Genomic DNA, 19,964 nt, shown 5'->3' on the forward strand with positions numbered 1-19,964 from the left:
CAAACAATTTGTCCTGACTTGTCTTGCACTTCATGAGGTTTAGCTAGCGAGGAGCTGCCTTCATAGTTGACTGAACTCACAGTGCAGCGCCGAGCTAAATCCTTGAAACATTGCCCTGTGGATAAAGCCCAGCTATTAGCAGTGAACACAGCAGATGTTACAGGGAAACAAATGCATTATCATAATGAATACTACTGTTGGCTGTGATGCTCTCTTGAATTTCCACCACAATAGCATTAGTTTAGGATTATAAAACTGATCATTAATGAATTTTTTTCTATCTAAAGATACTACATAAACCAAATATCATAAGATCTATTAGTGTGTTATTGCTGCAATTGTTTGATATGAACTCATTTTTCTTTGATTATGCAAATCGGTTTATACTAATTGGTAATAGTAACCAGAGCTTCAAATATCAATGTCTCTGTGTTGAATTTATAAGTAACTGTATATCATGAATATGAATGGTGCTTCTTTAGGTTCAACAGCTCTTCTCATTGGCTTTGAATCAAATATGACATTCAGATTCTCAATTGAAGTCATTATAGTTATCAAATATTGACCATGCACCTCCCTCCTACTCATACTATGTAATTTCATGCTGTTCATGTTAGCAGGAGATTTTGGTGACAAATTGACCTGACAAGGAAAAACTCTGAGCCCTAATTATACTGAACAGTTATGGCCAGGAAAAACTCCTGGCCCTCGTGGTAGTGGATCAATCTCGTCATTTCTCTCATTCCTATGTTTCTTTCCACAGGACCTGGTGACTAATGTTTCTCCACGCATCGTGCGTGGCACCACATCAGGTCATGTGTTCGGCCCCGGACAGGGCTCCTTCCTCAACATCGAGCTGATCAGTGAGAAGACGGCTGCCTACTGGTGCCAGGGTGTCAAAGAGTTGAAGCTGGACTTCCCTAAGAATGTGGGTTCACTCTTTTCCACAGATGCCCTTTTCACACTATCTACTGAACCGATTTGTGCTACGATACTCTCACATAGTCTTTTCAGCCTGCTTCCAGTAACAACTGTGGTGGATGTGTAACCAGGCCAGCACAGTACAGCTCAATTTGGCTTGGTTCAGCTCAGTAGTTTACTATTTGAAGACTCAACCAGTCTTTTTCAGCTAAATAAATGTCACTCAAACATTTATTTAGTCCAGAATGAATTACAGTGAAGAATGCAGTGAATCTGGCCCATTTGACCATAATACCCATCTCCTCAGGGATTGTTTGCGTTTCCTGTAGGGGTGGTTACTGTATATCTATGTCAGACTGTCCCATTTAGTCTACAGTGATTACACTGTATTACACTGCTATGCTTCCACACCAAGCTCAGGTCCAGGAATCCTCTTCACAACTGACCTCTTCCAACCTTGATCCTCCTGTTATTTCCTTTACCTGGTTGCTAGAGCCCATCCCCTTGTTCCATCCTCCCCAAACTACTTACCAATGCAGTAAAACATAAATATGTACAGTGAGGGAAAAAAGTATTTGATCCCCTGCTGATTTTGTACGTTTGCCCACAAAGACATGATCAGTCTATAATTTTAATGGTAGGTTTATTTGATCAGTGAGAGACAGAATAACAACGAAAAAATCCAGAAAAACACATGTCAAAAATGTTATAAATTGATTTGCATTTTAATGAGGGAAATAAGTATTTGACCCCCCTGCAAAACATGACTTAGTACTTGGTGGCAAAACCCTTGTTGGCAATCACAGAGGTCAGACGTTTCTTGTAGTTGGCCACCAGGTTTGCACACATCTCAGGAGGGATTTTGTTCCATTCCTCTTTGCAGATCTTCTCCAAATCATTAAGGTTTCGAGCCTGACGTTTGGCAACTCGAACCTTCAGCTCCCTCCACAGATTTTCTATGGGATTAAGGTCTGGAGACTGGCTAGGCCACTCCAGGACCTTAATGTGCTTCTTCTTGAGCCACTCCTTTGTCGCCTTGGCCGTGTGTTTTGGGTCATTGTCATGCTGGAAGACCCATCCACGACCCATTTTCAATGCCCTGGCTGAGGGAAGGAGGTTCTCACCCAATATTTGATGGTACATGGCCCTGTCCATCATCCCTTTGATGCGGTGAAGTTCTCCTGTCCCTTTAGCAGAAAAACACCCCCAAAGCATAATGTTTCCACCTCCATGTTTGACGGTGGGGATGGTGTTCTTGGGGTCATAGGCAGCATTCCTCCTCCTCCAAACACGGCGAATTGAGTTGATGCCAAAGAGCTTGATTTTGGTCTCATCTGACCACAACACTTTCACCCAGTTCTCCTCTGAATCATTCAGATGTTCATTGGCAAACTTCAGACGGGCCTGTATATGTGCTTTCTTGAACAGGGGGACCTTGCGGGCGCTGTAGGATTTCAGTCCTTCACGACGTAGTGTGTTACCAATTGTTTTCTTGGTGACTATGGTCCCAGCTGCCTTGAGATCATTGACAAGATCCTCTTGTGTAGTTCTGGGCAGATTCCTCACCGTTCTCATGATCATTGCAACCCCACGAGGTGAGATCTTGCATGGAGCCCCAGGCCGAGGGAGATTGACAGTTATTTTGTGTTTCTTCCATTTGCGAATAATCGCACCAACTGTTGTCACCTTCTCACCAAGCTGCTTGGCGATGGTCTTGTAGCCCATTCCAGCCTTGTGTAGGTCTACAATCTTGTCCCTGACATCCTTGGAGAGCTCTTTGGTCTTGGCCATGGTGGAGAGTTTGGAATCTGATTGATTGCTTCTGTGGACAGGTGTCTTTTATACAGGTAACAAGCTGAGATTAGGAGCACTCCCTTTAAGAGTGTGCTCCTAATCTCAGCTCGTTACCTGTATAAAAGACACCTGGGAGCCAGAAATCTTTCTGATTGAGAGGGGGTCAAATACTTATTTCCCTCATTAAAATGCAAATCAATTCATAAAATTTTTGACATGTGTTTTTCTGGATTTTTTTGTTATTCTGTCTCTCACTGTTCAAATAAACCTACCTTTAAAATTATAGACTGATCATTTCTTTGTCAGTGGGCAAACGTACAAAATCAGCAGGGGATCAAATACTTTTTTCCCTCACTGTAGCTCCCATTGAGAGACAGCCATTAATTATTTTTCATTGATTTCAGGGAGGTCAAGGCTATTCTCCCTCCCCCATTATTCCCATTCATTATTTTTGTTTTCCTCTGCGCTCGTCGTCAACATGACGTGACCTTGTAGGTTGCCATCCTTGGTCCACCAAGCCCACTCTGGGTTGCTTTGAAGTGCGTCCTTGGTGAAGGCAGAGCCAAACTCATCCCAGCGTGTGCCTCCCGGAGGTTAAAGGTCACCGGCATATGCCGCTCAGCAAAATGAATACTCAAAGAAGGGGAGTGATTAATAACAAAAGCCCTCCCCAAATGATGTGAAATTGTAGGGGCTGGGGAGATTGAGACACCTCTCCCTCGCAGGGACTGATTGAAACTAAGGGAGAAAGAGGGACGTGGAAAGAAAGTGAAAAGGTGCAGCCCCACCCCCCCCTCTTCTAATATCTCCATATCAGCGGTGATTGACAGTTGCCGTGGTGCCGGGGGTCCCTGGAGAGGCAGTGTAGAGCGTGTTGGTGGATGGGCTCACTTACTCACACTGCTCCATTATTAAAGAGATAACAGGAGGATTCCCCTGCTAGCCTCGGCTAGGCTCTGCTCTGCTCCTCACAGACAGACAGACAGACAGACAGACAGACAGGCAGACGGACAGACAGGCGAGCCGACGGACGGACAAACAGACAGACACATGCCTACTATCTGCAATTCACTCTACCCCATAAACCGCCTCCTCGGGGTGGGGTTCAGCTATAACTTTTCTACTGCAGTGCACACTGTCTGTCTGTCTGTATGTCTGCATGTACGTTTGTCTCTTGTCCCTTTCCTTTTATCTTCAAACAATGTGAGTAGATACTAAAGACGTTTTCCCAACAATAGTCTGGCCACTGTACGTAGCATGTGCCACTTGAGAGTGGATCGGGGGGAGAAACTTTGTTTGCTATTAATTTCCACTTCAACTGGCCCGTAATCAATATTTGCAGTTCAGTAGGCCGACTCCCATGGTAAAGAGGATGAAGGTTTATCACAAGTCTCTAACAATACGGACACGGAAAGATGCAGGATCTATAAAATCAAACACACACTTGGTTATATCACAGGCAGGCATGTCCCTCTGTGCATTGTGGACACATCAGCCTATTTGTGTCCTTTAAAACCCAAAGCAATGAAAGGGAGAGTGTTATATCTCCCCTACTTTATGGGTAGATTATAGTTTCTACAGCAGGACTGAGGACCGTTGAGGACTGATGGGCAAAAGACACATTATATTGTTCCTCTGTTATTCTCTCAGATGTTTGCGTAGTCTTTGAAACCACTATGTGTTCTCAGGCTCTCAGACAAGATAAGGCACAGCAGGTGAAATCACAGTTGTTTATTGTTACTTACCCTCTCTCTTTCTCTCTCTCTCCTTTCTCTCTCCTCTCTCAAACTATCCTTTTCAGATTGTCATCTCGAGCATCATGTGCGGTTACAACAAAGCCGACTGGGTTGAGCTTGCTAAGATGGCAGAGGTGAATCCATTTTGTGTTGTCTGTTGGTTCAGAATATAACTTGACTTTACAGGACTGGACTTGAAGAAAGAGTGAAGAAAGTGAGTGTTCAATTTTATCCATTCGCTTTCTTTTGGGCCAACTGTTTTGTACCAAACAAATGGATTTACATGAGTTCCTTTGTCTTCTCTAAAAACATGCGTGTCAATATGTTAAAAATATGCTTTTAACAGATACCTCAAAGAGTTATCAGTCTGAAATAAACCGGCATCCATATTCATGGCTTAAAGCCTCATTGGTCTCTTTGAGATAAAACTGTTTCTTACATTAAATTTGCATTAGATAACATCGGATTTACGTCTCAGAGGCAACAGAAACCCACTGTGCTCACAAACTGAGGAATAAATCATAAAATATATTTTTTGTTCTTCTTTTTCTCCTATCGTTCCTTCTCAGCTTCACTCTGTCACTTCACATAGCCCTGTTGAACTCATGGTTATTGATGTGAAACCAACACTGTTGTGTTTGCATCAGGCATGCTAAAACCACTGCGATGATTGATAATGGTAGTAGTAGTGGCATAGTATTTCATTGCTAGGGAATGGTATTTACAGTTTTTGTCAATCTCATACAAGCATTTTTTGGAACAATGTTGTCGATCTGAGAGAGAGAGATACCTATTGAACCCATGGTTATTGATGTGAAACGTTGAAAAAGAAAAGGAGAGCCTCACACTCTAGGAGCTCAGATGCAATAATTTAATAACATAATAACCAACGTTTCGACAGCCAAGCTGTCTTCATCAGGGTATAATGACAAACACTGCAGGTCACTAGTTTATATAGAGTTTGAAAGGACACACACAGGTGTCTGTAATCATGGCCGGCTGTGGCTTGATTTCATTGGTCGATTTTCAGATATAAATAGAAACTATAAAAAAGCATGAGTGGATTACATATGATCATAGATAGAATTTGGCTACATAGGCCAACAAACATTATTTACAATGGATAGCAAAAACACAATAATCACAAGAATGGCTTCAGATCAAACTCTACGTTGAGACCTAGAGAGTGAGAGAGTAAGGGAGGGAGAGAGAGGGAGTAAGAGAGAGAGAGTAAGGGAGAGGGGGAAAGAGAGAGAGTAAGAGAGAGAGTAAGGGAGAGGGAGAGTAAGAGAGAGGGAGATGGAGTAAGGGAGAGAGAGAGAGCGAGAGAGTAAGAGAAAGTATGAGAGGGAGAGAGTAAGGGAGAGAGAGAGGGAGAATGAGAGTGAGAGTGAGGGAGAGTAAGAGAGAGAGAGAGAGAGAGTAAGAGAGAGTAAGGGAGAGAGAGAGTAAGAGAGAGTAAGGGAGAGAGGGAATAAATCATAAAATGTTTTTTCATTCCTTCTATCGTTCCTTCTGAGCTTCGCTCTGTCATATAGCCCTGTTGAACTCATGGTTATTGATGTGAAACCAACACTGTTGTGTTTTCATCAGGCATGCTAAAACCACTGTGATGATTGATAATAGTAGTAGTAGTGGCATACTATTTCATTGCTAGGGAATGGTATTTACAGTTTTTCTCAATCTCATACAAGCATTTTTTTGAATAATATTTCAAACGGAGTTAATTTCTATCCAATGTATAAAAAAAAAATATATATATAATAATCAGGGAGAGGGTGAAGGAGAAAGTAGGAGAGAGTGAGGGATGGGGGGGGGCAATGGGAAAAGTTGAGGAACAATGGGAAAGTAATTCTGCTTTGAAAGTTGATACTTGAAAACTTGTAACTTCACTTTTGAGAAAATGGCCCTTGAATTGGTAAACCTACTGGAGAGCTCTTCTTTGTCTACACCCATTCAGCATCGTTCACACCCTCTTAAGCCTTAGCCCAACCCATCTCTTTAAGGATTCACATGTGAGGCCATGTACTAAACAAGCAAAGATTTCAAGACTAAAGGCTGGTTTATACTACGTCTATCGACAGTTGTCGCAGTGGCATCATGAATATTCTATTGTCGTCTGACATTAAACTTGTCATTGTCGTTATGAAAAAGTATAAAAACAAAAACTACAGGCTGCATGACATCAGCAGCCTGGTGGTCCAAAATAGCATAACTAGTGTATTTTAACACCAATGAAACCACCCGTTTTAAAAATGAATTTAGCATATGTCAATCTAGCAAACCAAGCAACTAAAAGCAACTTTCTAAACAATGTTTTGGTTTGTTTCTAGCTTGTTAGCTAACTAGCTAATGTTAAGTTAGCTGGCTAGCCAGTTCAATTAATGACCATATCATATAGCTGACAACGTCTTCACTTTAGCTCATTTGGCTTCATTATTACAGGAAAATAAACTCACAACAAGATCATTATTTACAATTTAATGGCAAGCCAATTACAGAAAATAGTTTACCGTTGTGAGTGTGACAAAATAAAAGCAGGGCATTCTTCCGGAGAATTTTAGAACTTGGACACTGTCTTGTTGGCCTAACGTTATATCCTTATTTGATTTTGGTGCAGGTCATGTTCTTCACATTACCGTCTCTGGTAGCTAACCAACCAGGTTAAATGTTAGCTAGCTAGCTAACATTAGGCTATAACTAGCAATGCAAATGGCTCTGAGATACGAATAATATTACTACACAGATCATACATGCAGCATTAGCTAGTGAGCCAGCCAGCTAATGTTAGCTAGCTTTAACTTGAAATGAAAACAACTTTCTGACAAAATTAGAAACTTATAATATCAGAAAATGTAGCTAGCTAGACTATCTTACCTGTATACACTGATTTCAAAACTCGGTCCTCCAGAAAGTGGCGAGCAACACTTTTGCAGGTCTACTACGCAATATCAATTTTTTTTAAAAGCAGCGTTAGAAAGGATTACCTACACATACTGACCAGCTCATGTTAACAGAAGCGTGCTACATGGCAGGCCAATCCGAACTTATCTCTCGGCATGTCCAGCCCATCCATTATCTCAGCCAATCATGGCTAGCAGGAAGGTTCCTGTCTTTTTCCGTGACAAACCAACTAGGCTCGTAATTTAACAATTGTATTCGTATTTACAGATGACCTACAAGTTTGTTATTAAGGCACATGAAAGTTCACATGTTCCAGAAGGCATTTCTGCCAAAAAAAACACATTTTGATAAAATACAAAAACGTTACTTTCAAATGCCTCTCCTGTGAAGTAGTGACGCGCATCATACGCTAAGTTTCCTGAAACGAGTCACATTTAGTTTTTCTCAATCTCATACAAGCATTTTTTGGAACAATGTTGTCAATTTTCAAACAGAGTTCACAAGACACAGAACCCTGTGGCCTTTGGCAAAACAGTAATTACGTTTTCAAAATGTAGTTGGTTTCTCAAAATATCAATACATTCATCAAAACTATATTATAGAATCAAAATTGCAAATAGATTAATCGAAAGAACACTACTGCCTGCAAAAAGATTAATGCAACCAACCAATCAATCAATCAATCAAATGTACAGTCAGGTCCATAAATATTTGGACATATTATTTTAGCTGTCTACCACAGCATATTGGAGTTGAAATTAAATAATGAATATGAGCTAAAAGTGCAGACTTTCAGCTTTAATTTGAGAGTATTTACATCAAAATCGAGTGAAAGGTGTAGGAATTACACCCTTTTTAAGGGACCAAAAGTAATTGGACAATTGGCTGCTCAGCTGTTCCATGGCCAGGTGTGTGTTATTCCCTCATTAGTTCATTTACAAGTAAGCAGATAAAAGGTCTAGAGTTGATTTCAAGTGTGGCATTTGCATTTTGGAATCTGTTGCTGTTAACCCTCAATATGAGGTCCAAAGAGCTGTTACTGTCAGTGAAGCAAGCCATCATTAGGCTGAAAAATCTAAACAAACCCATCAGAGAGATAGCAAAAACATTAGCTGTGGCCAGATCAACTATTTGGTACATTCTTAAAAATAAAGAACGCACTGGTGAGCACAGGAACACCAAAAGGTCCGGAAGACCACGGAAAACAACTGTGGTGGATGACAGAATAATTATTTCACTGTTGAAGAAAAAACCCTTCACAACAGTTGGCCAGATCAAGAACACCCTCCAGGAGGTAGGCGTATCTGTGTCAAAGTCAACAATCAAGAGAAGACTTCACCAGAGTAAATACAGAGGGCTTACCACAAGATGTAGACCATTGGTAAGCCTCAAAAACAGGAAGACCAGATTAGAGTTTGCCAAAAAAACATCTAAAAAAGCCTGTACAGTTCTGGAACAACATCCTATGGACAGATGAGACAAAGATCAACTTGTACCAGAATGATGGGAAGAGAAGCGTATGGAGAAGGGAAGGAACTGCTCATGATCCGAAGCATACCACCTCATCTGTGAAGCATGGTGGAGGTAGTGTTATGTCGTGGGCATGTATGGCTTCCAATGGAACTGGTTCCCTCGTATTTATTGAGGATGTGACTGCTGACAAAAGCAGCAGGATGAATTCTGAGGTGTTTAGGGCTATATTATCTGCTCAGATTCAGACAAATGCTTCAAAACTCATTGGACGGCGCTTCACAGTGCAGCTGGACAATGACCCAAAGCATACTGAGAAAGCAACCCAAGGCAAAGAAGTGTTATGTTCTGCAATGACCAATGGCATGCATTAAACTTGCTGAAGGCAAGTACAAGCAGGAACTGAAAACAGCTGTAGTAAAGGCCTGGCAGAGCATCACCAGGGAAGAAACCCAGCATCTGGTGATGTCTATGGGTTCCAGACTTCAGGCAGTCATTGACTGCAAAGGATTTGCAACCAAGTGCTAAAACTCACAATTTAATTTATGATTATGTTAGTTTGTCCAATTACTTTTGAGCCCCTAAAATTGGGGGGCTATGTATAAAAATTGTTGTAATTCCTACACGGTTCATACAATAATTTTGACAAAACCCTTTAAAGGACACTTAAAGGACATCTTGATTGTTTCCTTTCAAATCCATTGTGGTGGCGTACAGAGCCAAAATGATGCAAATTGTGTCACTGTCCAAATATTTATGGACCTGACTGTATTTATAAAGCCCTTTTTACATCAGCAGATGTCACAAAGTGCTTATACAGAATCCCAGCCTTAAACCCTAAACAGCAAGCAATGCAGATGTAGATGCACCATACTTATCTGTAGAGTCCGAGCAGACAAAACAGAAAGTTAAAATGTCTTCTAAAAATCCCAGTAGATTTTGCAGTCACTAAATCATTATGATCAAAATTGGAAGTACAACTATCCCAAGGGTCAGAATTATGGGCAATTACTCTTCTTTTATGCATGTTTCACCAAACAATTTCATACACATCAAATATTATTCCTGATTTTAAAAATAAGCACATTGATTGCAGGATTCGTTCATCGGTAATTACAGCCTCGAGTCTTCTTGGGTATGACGCTACAAGCTTGGCACACCTGTATTTGGGGAGTTTCTCCCATTCTTCTCAGCAGATCCTCTCAAGCACTGTCAGGTTGGATGGGGAGCGTCGCTGCACAGCTATTTTCAGTTCTCTCCAGAGATGTTTGATCAGGATCAAGTCCGGGCTCTGGCTGGGCCACTCAAGAACATTCAGAGACTTGTCCCGAAGCCACTCCTGCATTGTCTTGGGTGTGTGCTTAGGGTCATTGTCCTGTTGGAAGGTGAACCTTCACCCCAGTCTGAGGTCCTGAGCGCTCTGGAGCAGGTTTTCATCAAGGTTCACTCTGTACTTTGCGCCGTTCATCTTTCCCTCGATCCTGACTAGTCTCCCAGTCCCTGCCACTGAAAAACATCCCTACAGCATAATGCTGCCACCACCATGCTTCACCGTAGGGATGGTGCCAGGTTTCCTCCAGATGTGACGCTTGGCATTCAGGCCAAAGAGTTCAATCTTGGTTTCATCAGACCAGAGAATCTTGTTTCTCATGGTCTGAGAGTCTTTAGGTGCCTCCAAGCGGGCTGTCATTTCCCTTTTACTGAGGAGTGGCTTTCGTCTGGCCACTCTACCATAAAAGCCTGATTGGTGGAGTGCTGCAGAGATGGTTGTCCTTCTGGAAGGTTCTCCCATCTCCATAGAAGAACCCTGGAGCTCTGTCAGAGTGACCATCGGGTTCTTTGTCACCTCCCTGACCAAGGCCCTTCTCCCCCGATTGCTCAGTTTGCCTGGGCGGCCAGCTCTAGGAAGAGTCTTGGTGGTTCCAAACTTCTTCCCTTTAAGAATGATTGAGACCACTGTGTTCTTGGGGACCTTCAATGCTGCAGAAATGTTTTGGTACCCTTCCCCAGATCTGTGCCTCGACACAATCCTGTCTTGGAGCTCTACGGACAATTCCTACGACCTCATGGACTGGTTTTTGCTCTGACATGCACTGTCAACTGTGGGACCTTATATAGACAGGTGTGTGCCTTTCCAAATCATGTCCAATCAATATAATGAAGTTGTAGAAACATCTCAAGTATGATCAATGGAAACAGGATGCACCTGAGCTGTTCGGCTATACATACGTTTCAACACAAATCCTAAAATTGCTTGTTTGTGATTGAGAAAAACTGTAACTGATGGATTCCCTCCAACATGTGACTGTTAGCTAGCTATAAAGCACTTGACATCCTACAGAGTTGAGTTATGCTTATCATGGCCAGACTCTTACGCCTGGTGAGGTTTTTGCTAACCACTAGAGTTATGGTCTGGTAAAGGGCCTAATAGTTTAGGAAACTGATTAGCTACCTAACTACCTAACAGTCTCCACTGTCCAGAACCCAAACAGATATTCTTCAACAAAACTTATTCAAACTGTCTTTCAGCTTTGAGTTTATCCCACTGAAGAGGCCTTTCTTAATGTTAGCCTTGAATTCATTCATAAATGCTTTTTATTTTCCCAGATGAATTGTCTATCAAAGCAGCCTTGACATGATAACGTGTTGGATAGGGAGGGCTAGTTTAGCTTTGATCAAGCTGGGGTACTTAAACTCTGTTGAAGTTAACGTCAGCCCTAATAAATTAACTCTGTGTGTGTGTGTGTGTGTGTGTGTGTGTGTGTGTGTTGAGGCCTCTGGCTCTCAAGTGGAGCGTATCCGCAGAACCCTGAGATATTCACAGGCAAAATTACATACACCTGCTCTCACAGACAAACATAAACAGACACACACAGCGTACATCATTCTGGACAGTTTAACTTAATGCATAAAGATGCAGAGCAGTGGATCCGATATCTCAAAGTAGATATACTGTATGATACCACACAGTAGGGCTCACTTGTGCCAATGGGGCAATATTTGTTCATTGGTGGGAACTGTCATTGTATGCCAAGGTCGTATGTGAGCATTGCAACATGGTTATTAGAATACAAAAACAAGGAGTACTAAGGCAGTCTTTGTATTCCCTGACGAAGGCCATGCTGCCGAAACACGTCAGAGTTTTAAAATCTTTGTTCCATTCGACATGCCATACAAATAAAGGCATTTTAATGATATGAAGAGTGCCTTGGTCCTCCTTGTTTTTTGATGACCAATTAACCCCTTTTACCAAAGAGCACCTTCTATCTACAAAGACCTACTATTGTGTCTCCTAGCAACGCTTCCCTTCTATTTTCTTGGTTATTAGAATGTTGATGTCTAGTGTTTAGTACTATCCAAGGCTGTCTGCTCATGGTACAAGACCAGCCATTTACATTGACTGGCGCAATCAGGTGAGCTCACGGCCACAGTGTATACTAACTAGTCAACATAAATGACTTATAGTGTATGTGGAAATATAAGAGATGGCAGGCAATCAAATGATGCAGATATGCTGTGCTTCACTTTTTCTTTTACATGAGCAAGTCCATAAAAACGGTCTATTTTTTATGTTTGCCTGAACGATGACCCACAGGTATACAGACTTTGTTACTCATTGCCCTCCCTTTTAAAAAGATGCCCTCCCCCACAGAGAAAGATGAAAGCAAGCTTTTAGGAAAACCGCCAGCCCCTTTTAGGAAAACTGTCCTCTCTCCTCCGCTTTTTGGCTCAATACGTTCCCCACTCCCGTCCATTTAGCTTAATTAACCATAGAGTTTAGTTTGAGGTACACACGACCGACATGCCTCCCACCTCTCCTGAAAGCTGACTATAATAAATGGCTATATCCAGCTATCCAACCACTCTCTCCCCCTTCTCCTTTAGAATGGCTAAAACCCTTATTATTCATTCTTGCTCTCTAATGGCTGTCAGTTGTGAGGAAGTTCATAGATTGTGGTGGCCTGACATTCTGCAGGCAGGCTGGATGGGACTGAGAAATAAAGGGTCTCTGGAAATCGTCCAGATGCTTCCGCCATTTTGATTAATTGCCATTGCTTCTCCACAGCCTGTTGAATGCCTTATTTCTTCCTCTCCTCCCTCCCCTGAACCACCACTACCCAATTCTCCTCTCCTTCCTCCCCTGAACCACCACTACCCAATTCTCCTCTCCTTCCTCCCCTGAATCACCACTACCCAATTATCCTCTCCTTCCTCCCCTGAACCACCACTACCCAATTCTCCTCTCCTTCCTCCCCTGAACCACCACTACCCAATTCTCCTCTCCTTCCTCCCCTGAACCACCACTACCCAATTCCCCTCTCCTTCCTCCCCTGAACCACCACTACCCAATTCTCCTCTCCTTCCTCCCCTGAACCACCACTACCCAATTCTCCTCTCCTTCCTCCCCTGAACCACCACTACCCAATTCTCCTCTCCTTCCTCCCCTGAACCACCACTACCCAATTCTCCTCTCCTCTCCCATCCCATCCACCAGCACCATTATTTTATAGCTTCTTTGACATGTCAACAACGAGTTTCCACAGCTATTTTAAGAGTCGTTTTTTAAAGGTTTTTGGAACGCTTGGTTCGCATCAGTTGAGTCTGTCTTTGAAATGTGTTTTTGTCGTATCCCCGTGCCTATGCATGCAGTGTTTTTATTTCTGTCGCCATTGATACTAATGTAGATGTATTGTGTCGTTTTTTTTGCTTGTCTCTTTGTGGATAGCATGACAGGTACTTGAGAACTGTTATGTTCGGTAGTCGTCATTTATGCTATGCGAAATTTTGTACATGTCACAATAAAATGTACTCAAAGTAACTATTGGGAACCTGGCTGGAATGTTCCCTTGTTTCCTTTTATCACAGAGGAATCACATCGGGGAGAACCCTAATCTCCACTCTTGTCGAATTTTCAATTAATGTCCCATTGACATCAATGCAGAAGCAGCTGATGGTTGTGTGTGTGTTTGTCTGTCTAGGACTCTGGAGCGGATGCACTGGAGCTCAACCTTTCCTGTCCCCACGGAATGGGAGAAAGGGGCATGGGACTGGCCTGTGGACAGGTAACTACCAGCACACTGACACACACTGTATGCCAGTGTCACACACTCTGGCATACATAACCATTTAATTACTTAGACCTTTAAATTCCTTGTGGAACGCAGATGAACCACATTCAACCCTTTCTGTCCTGTGCCATTCGTTCGCCATTCTTTAATATCGACTCAATACACATAGCCATTTAAATGGATAAGACAATTTCTTTCAATTGCTTTGAAAATACAATCTTTACCCCCAAAAGTATTTCTTCCAGAATTACACTTTAGATTCAGAGAAACACTCTGATGAATACACACACTCGTCTTGTAATAAACCCTTAAAAGGTACGGACTAAAACTCTTTAAACAAATGTGCCAAAATCACCAAAATGGGCCTTAACCAACAAAATCCAATACACTACCACAAATGTAGCACTTGGTGGCTTTTTTAACAGCAATGCTGCAATTTGACTTGATTTCCTCCATCTGCCATCTTCCTACCCTGGCTGTTTACGATCGCCAGCGGACTTGGGCCTGTTTCCCTCTAAACACGAGACAGAGCCATTGTGCCCCCCCCCCCACGCTGTGTGTGGATCCCCCCCTCTGTAGGGACACAAGGCTAATCACAGACCTGTGCCTCCTGGCAGGTAACCTCTGGGTGAACTAAAGCAAGGGAATAGCATTTAATCACACCAACGGTGGCCATACACATAATGGCGCAGAGAGAGAGAGAGGGAGACACACACATGCACACACACACACACACACACACAGGGTGACATTTTTTTCAGACTTAAGAAAATACGAGGGAAATAATTTAATGACACATAAGCATGGGATTATGGCTGCTTGCTGGTACATCTTCCAGGAATGCTAACAATAAGCTTTGACCTCCCAGTACAAAAGCTGTGCTACTGAAACTCACCACAGGAAATGACCTAAAGATGAGAGATATTAAAAAGCTGCCATCTGAAAACAGAGCTCACTGCTGGAGGTGGCACCTATTAAGATCTTACAAAGACTTAAAATAACCCAGGTCTATGGAAACCATTTTCAATGCATAGAACCACAATAATATCATTAAGCTGCTAGGCTTGTGGATGTTAAGACTACAACATAAATAGATAAGAATAGAGAAAATATAGATAACTGAAATATGTTAGTTTTGTGGGTTTTGGAGACGTGCTACTTTAATGTGTTATGTCCGTGGCCATTAGACACAGCCCCCAGGTCAGTTTTAATTTTAGAAAACAAATTAGTGTTTCTCACGGGGAGAGGGGCTGGCTGTGGTACACTTCTCCATCAGCTGTCCAAAAAACTAATGTAGGAGACGGGTGGACAGCTTTTCGTCTGTCTGTCTGTCTGTCGGTCGGTCGGTACTACCTCCCCCACACAGAATATACACACATATATAGTGTACTGAGTGCAGACAGGACATGGTTACATACAAAACCATGCCTTCATACAGCCTTTCCCAAGGCCTAGGAGCTGTCCATGGGCCTGCCTCTCATTCTCCTGTGATTCCCTCTCACTCTCCTCTGAAGGCATAGCCCACAAAGCCTCCAAAACTCTATCCCCCCTCCTCTATTTAATCTATGCTTTGTGCTGCGAGGATGGATCACTCTCCAGCTCAGTGCAAGGGAACCATCCTTTACTTCTGCCCCAGTCACTTTGATGGGCCTTTCCCTCAATACAGGAGTCACATTGAAGTATTGTGTCAACCGAATCAAAAGCCCCCCTGAGATCAAAAGTACCAAATGTGCCAGAGGATCAGAGCTATTGCCTTGCTGCACAGGGACTTTTTAATGGCGCTGGTGATATACAGTGGCACTTAATGTCCCTTTACACCAGGAGAGGGTCTTCCTGGGCCTCACCGCACCACCCACCACCCTGTAAAAGAGACAAAGGGAAGCATATGTCATATTGGCCCATGCAGGCTGCACTGGATCAAGATGTAAACTCTCCCAAGGAGGACACCTCTCTCTGGGCTTGGGTTTGTGTGGCGTGTGGGAGGAGTATGGGGAGTTAGGGGAGGTTGGTGCAGGAAGCAATAGTTTACATCCACATTGCTGAGAGAGGTCCTTGCAGGCCAGCGGCTTTGGTCGCTGCACACACACACTTGTCAACCCCAGGTCTTTAATAAGCTGTCACAGGAGTGTGTGTGTGAGTGTGTGTGTCTGCTTCACAGACCAGCATCACCCCCCTCTGTGAGGACATTAGGTTCTTACCAGCAGCATCTGTTAAAACACACACAGTCTTAGCCTTCCAGTACAGGCTTACTAGTGATTTTTACACACACACACACACACGCATGCGCGTACACACACACAGCTATTCCTTTCTTCCTGCAAACTGCAGATGCACCCCATTCTCCAACATCCCTATCCATGATGGACATGAAAGGCATTGTTTCTTCCCCTGCTCTGTCAATCTTCTGTCATTACTCCAGCTGTTGACATAGTTATTTACACTGTTCTCCCTCTCTCTCCCTTCCTCTTCCTTTCTCTCGAATTCCCCTCCCTCCTTCATCTCTCCCTCCCTCATCTCTCATTTTCTGTTTCTTTCAATCTACACTGAGTGTACAAAAAAAAAAAAAAATGAGTTGCACCCCCTTTTGCCTCAATTCGTTGGGGCATGGACTCTATAAGGTGTCTAAAGCGTTCCACAGGGATGCTTGCCCATGTTGACATGCTTCCCACAGTTGTGTCAAGTTGGCTGGATGTCCTTTGGGTGGTGGACCATTCTTGATACACACAGGAAACTGGTCAGTGTGAAAAACCAAGCAGCGTTGCAGTTCTTGACACAATCAAATCGGTGCACCTAGCACCTACTACCATACCCCGTTCAAAGGCACTTAAATATTTTGTCTTGCCCATTTAACCTCTGAATGGCACACATACACAATCCATGTCTCAATTGTCTCAAGGCTTAAAAATCCTTCCTAATGTTTTGTACACAGTGTATTTGTTAACTTTTATTCACTCTTACCTTCCAAATTCAAATAAGCTTTATTTACATGATCCCAGGATGCAAAATACATTACAATCGACAATAAAATCATCCATTCTCCCTCTTTCACTCATGTTCTCTCCATCGCTTAGTTTTTCCCATCCCAGTTTCTTCCCCCGGTCAGGCTTTCTCATTTGTGTTTCGCTGCCAGCCTTGTTAAAAACACATGCCGCCCACATCCCTCCCACGACCCACTCTGGTGGACACACACAGACACACACACACAAATATGTGTATTCGCACACGTATACACTAACGAACACATACACACACACACACACACACACACAGTGGAACAGAGTTCACACTTAGAGAGCCACAGAGAAAGGCTCTCGTTGGGCAGAAGACCTGCACTGTTAAATAGCTGTTTAGTATGCTGTGCATCACCCAGATTTTAATGGTTTCAACTGACAAATGTTACCTCAGGCTAATCACATTGCCATATACAAGTATCACAAACACCGATTGATTCACTATAATAATAGTGGCACCGATCACTATAAAAAAGATCAAAGATCATACCCCCAAGACATGCTAACCTCTCGCCATTACCAATAACAGGGGATGTTAGCATGGCTTGGGGGTATGATCTTTGACCCTCTGTAACTCAAAAATGTTTCAGGATTCATTCAGGATTATCCGTAACCATGGTAACATCCACATTTAATGGAGAAGTGTTTAAAAACGTATTCTATTCTTATTTACAATAAAAGTGACTCCAAAATGACAATTATTTATCATTCATTTCTATTGGGAACAAAATTATCTGAAACAAAACCAAAACAAACTGCAAATGCATCCAACAAGTTTGTAGTCACAAGCTTGATGTAGTCATTGCGTGCTAGGAATATGGGACCAAATACCAAACTTTTGACTACTTTATTTATAAGAGTCTTTAGGGGAGTCAATCATTTTGACCCCTACCTTTTTGAGAAAATGATTATTACTTATTAAACAAAATCTCTTTCTCTGAGCAATTGTATTAGTATAAAGTAATATAATTTCCCCCTTTTCTTTGCGTACAATACAACTGAGTATTTTAATTATTGATGTTATACAGTCGTTATTGCTCATCTTTATCAAGTGTGTCAATAATTTCGGTGTGGACAGACATGAAGCCTTTACCACAGTACCTTGGGGATATGGCACAGCCATCATCAATCTCACTTCAGTTAACAGAATCCCACCGTACCTTCTCCGCTATGAAATCTGGTTTCCGAGCTGGTCATGGGTGCACCTCAGCCACGCTCAAGGTCCTAAACGATATAAAAACCGCGATCGATAAAAGACAGTACTGTGCAGCCGTCTTCATCGACCTGGCCAAGGCTTTTGACTCTGTCAATCACTGCATTCTTATGGGCAGACTAAATAGCCTTGGTTTCTCAAATGACTGCCTCGCCTGGTTCACCAACTACTTCTTAGATAGAGTTCAATGTGTGAAATCGGAGGGCCTGTTGTCTGGACCTCTGGCAGTCTCTATGGGGGTGCCACAGGGTTCAATTCTCGGGCCGACTCTATTCTCTGTGTATATCAATGATGTCGCTCTTGCTGCTGGTGACTCTCAGATCCACCTCTACGCAGACGACGCCATTTTGTATACATCTGGCCCTTCATTGGACACTGTGTTAACAAACCTCCAAATGAGCTTCAATGCCATACAACACCAACTGCTCTTAAACGCTAGTAAAACTAAATGCATGCTCTTCAATCGAACGCTGCTTGCACCCGCCCGCACGACTAGAATCACTACTCTCGGCAGGTCTGACTTAGAATATGTGGACAACTACAAATACCTAGGTGTCTGGTTAGACCGTAAACTCTCCTTCCAGACTCACATTAAGCATCTCCAATCCAAAGTTAAATCTAGAATCGGCTTCCTATTTCGCAACAAAGCCTCCTTCACTCATGCTGCTAAACATGCCCTCGTAAAACTGACTATCCTACCGATCCTTTACTTCGGCGATGTCATTTACAAAATAGCTTCCAACACTCTACTCAGCAAATTGGATGTAGTCTATCACAGTGCCATCCGTTTTGTCACCAAAGCCCCATATACTACCCACCATTGTGACCTGTACGCTCTCGTTGGCTGGCCCTCACTACATATTCGTCGCCAAACCCACTGGCTCAAAGGTCATCTATAAATCACTTCTAGGCAAATCCCCGCCTTATCTAAGCTCATTGGTCACCATAGCAACACCCACCCGTAGTATGCGTTCCAGCAGGTATATCTCACTGGTCATCCCCAAAGCCAACACCTCCTTTGGCCGCCATTCCTTCCAGTTCTCTGCTGCAAATGATTGGAACGAACTGCAAAAATCTCTGAAGCTGGAGACACTTATCTCCCTCACTAACTTTAAGCATCAGTTGTCAGAGCAGCTTACCGATCACTGCACCTGTACACAGCCATTCTGAAATTAGCCCATCCGACTACCTCATCCCCATATTGTTATTTACATTGTTATTTATTTTGCTCATTTGCACCCCAGAATCTCTATTTGCACATCATCTTCTGCACATCTATCACTCCAGTGTTAATACTAAATAGTAATTATTTTGCACTATGGCCTATTTATTGCCTTACCTCCATAACTTACTACATTTGGACACACTGTATATAGATTTTCTATTGTTATTGACTGTACGTTTTGTTTATTCCATATGTAACTCTGTGTTGTTGTTTTTATCGCACTGCTTTGCTTTATCTTGGTCAGGTCGCAGTTGTAAATGAGAACTTGTTCTCAACTGGCTTACCTGGTTAAATAAAGGTGAAATAAGATAACACAGGAGAACAAAATACCACTGCCAATGGGTATACAGTATGTGCCAACAAGTAGAACTGTGTACTGAGAAAGGGTGCAAAGAAAAAGAGAGGGAGGGAGGAGGCAGAAAGAAGGAAAGGGAGGGAGGCAGAGCGATAGGTAGAGAGAGGAAGAGAGAGGAGGAGGAAGACAGAGAGAGAGAGAGAGAGCAACTGAGCTGTTACAAGAGTGAAAATGCAACAGTGAGGCTGCAGGGTCCTTGAATGGACCTGGACGGACACAACAGTGTTTTTCTTCCCATAATAATAATAATAATAATAATATAATAT

The 19,964-nt window shown here is 42.7% G+C and overlaps 1 protein-coding gene across 1 annotated transcript in view; it reads left to right on the top strand.

Moving 5' to 3' along the window:
- Positions 1–19,964, top strand: part of LOC121535103 (dihydropyrimidine dehydrogenase [NADP(+)]) — a 147,663-nt gene that overhangs the window by 109,584 nt on the left and 18,115 nt on the right. The window contains exons 14-16 of the mRNA XM_041841825.2: positions 764–928; positions 4,517–4,585; positions 13,805–13,888. Coding sequence (XP_041697759.1) covers positions 764–928; positions 4,517–4,585; positions 13,805–13,888 — 318 coding nt within the window. The remainder of the gene's footprint in view (positions 1–763; positions 929–4,516; positions 4,586–13,804; positions 13,889–19,964) is intronic.

The sequence above is a fragment of the Coregonus clupeaformis genome, chromosome 21 (genome assembly GCF_020615455.1).
Source record: "Coregonus clupeaformis isolate EN_2021a chromosome 21, ASM2061545v1, whole genome shotgun sequence".
NCBI lineage: Eukaryota > Metazoa > Chordata > Actinopteri > Salmoniformes > Salmonidae > Coregonus > Coregonus clupeaformis.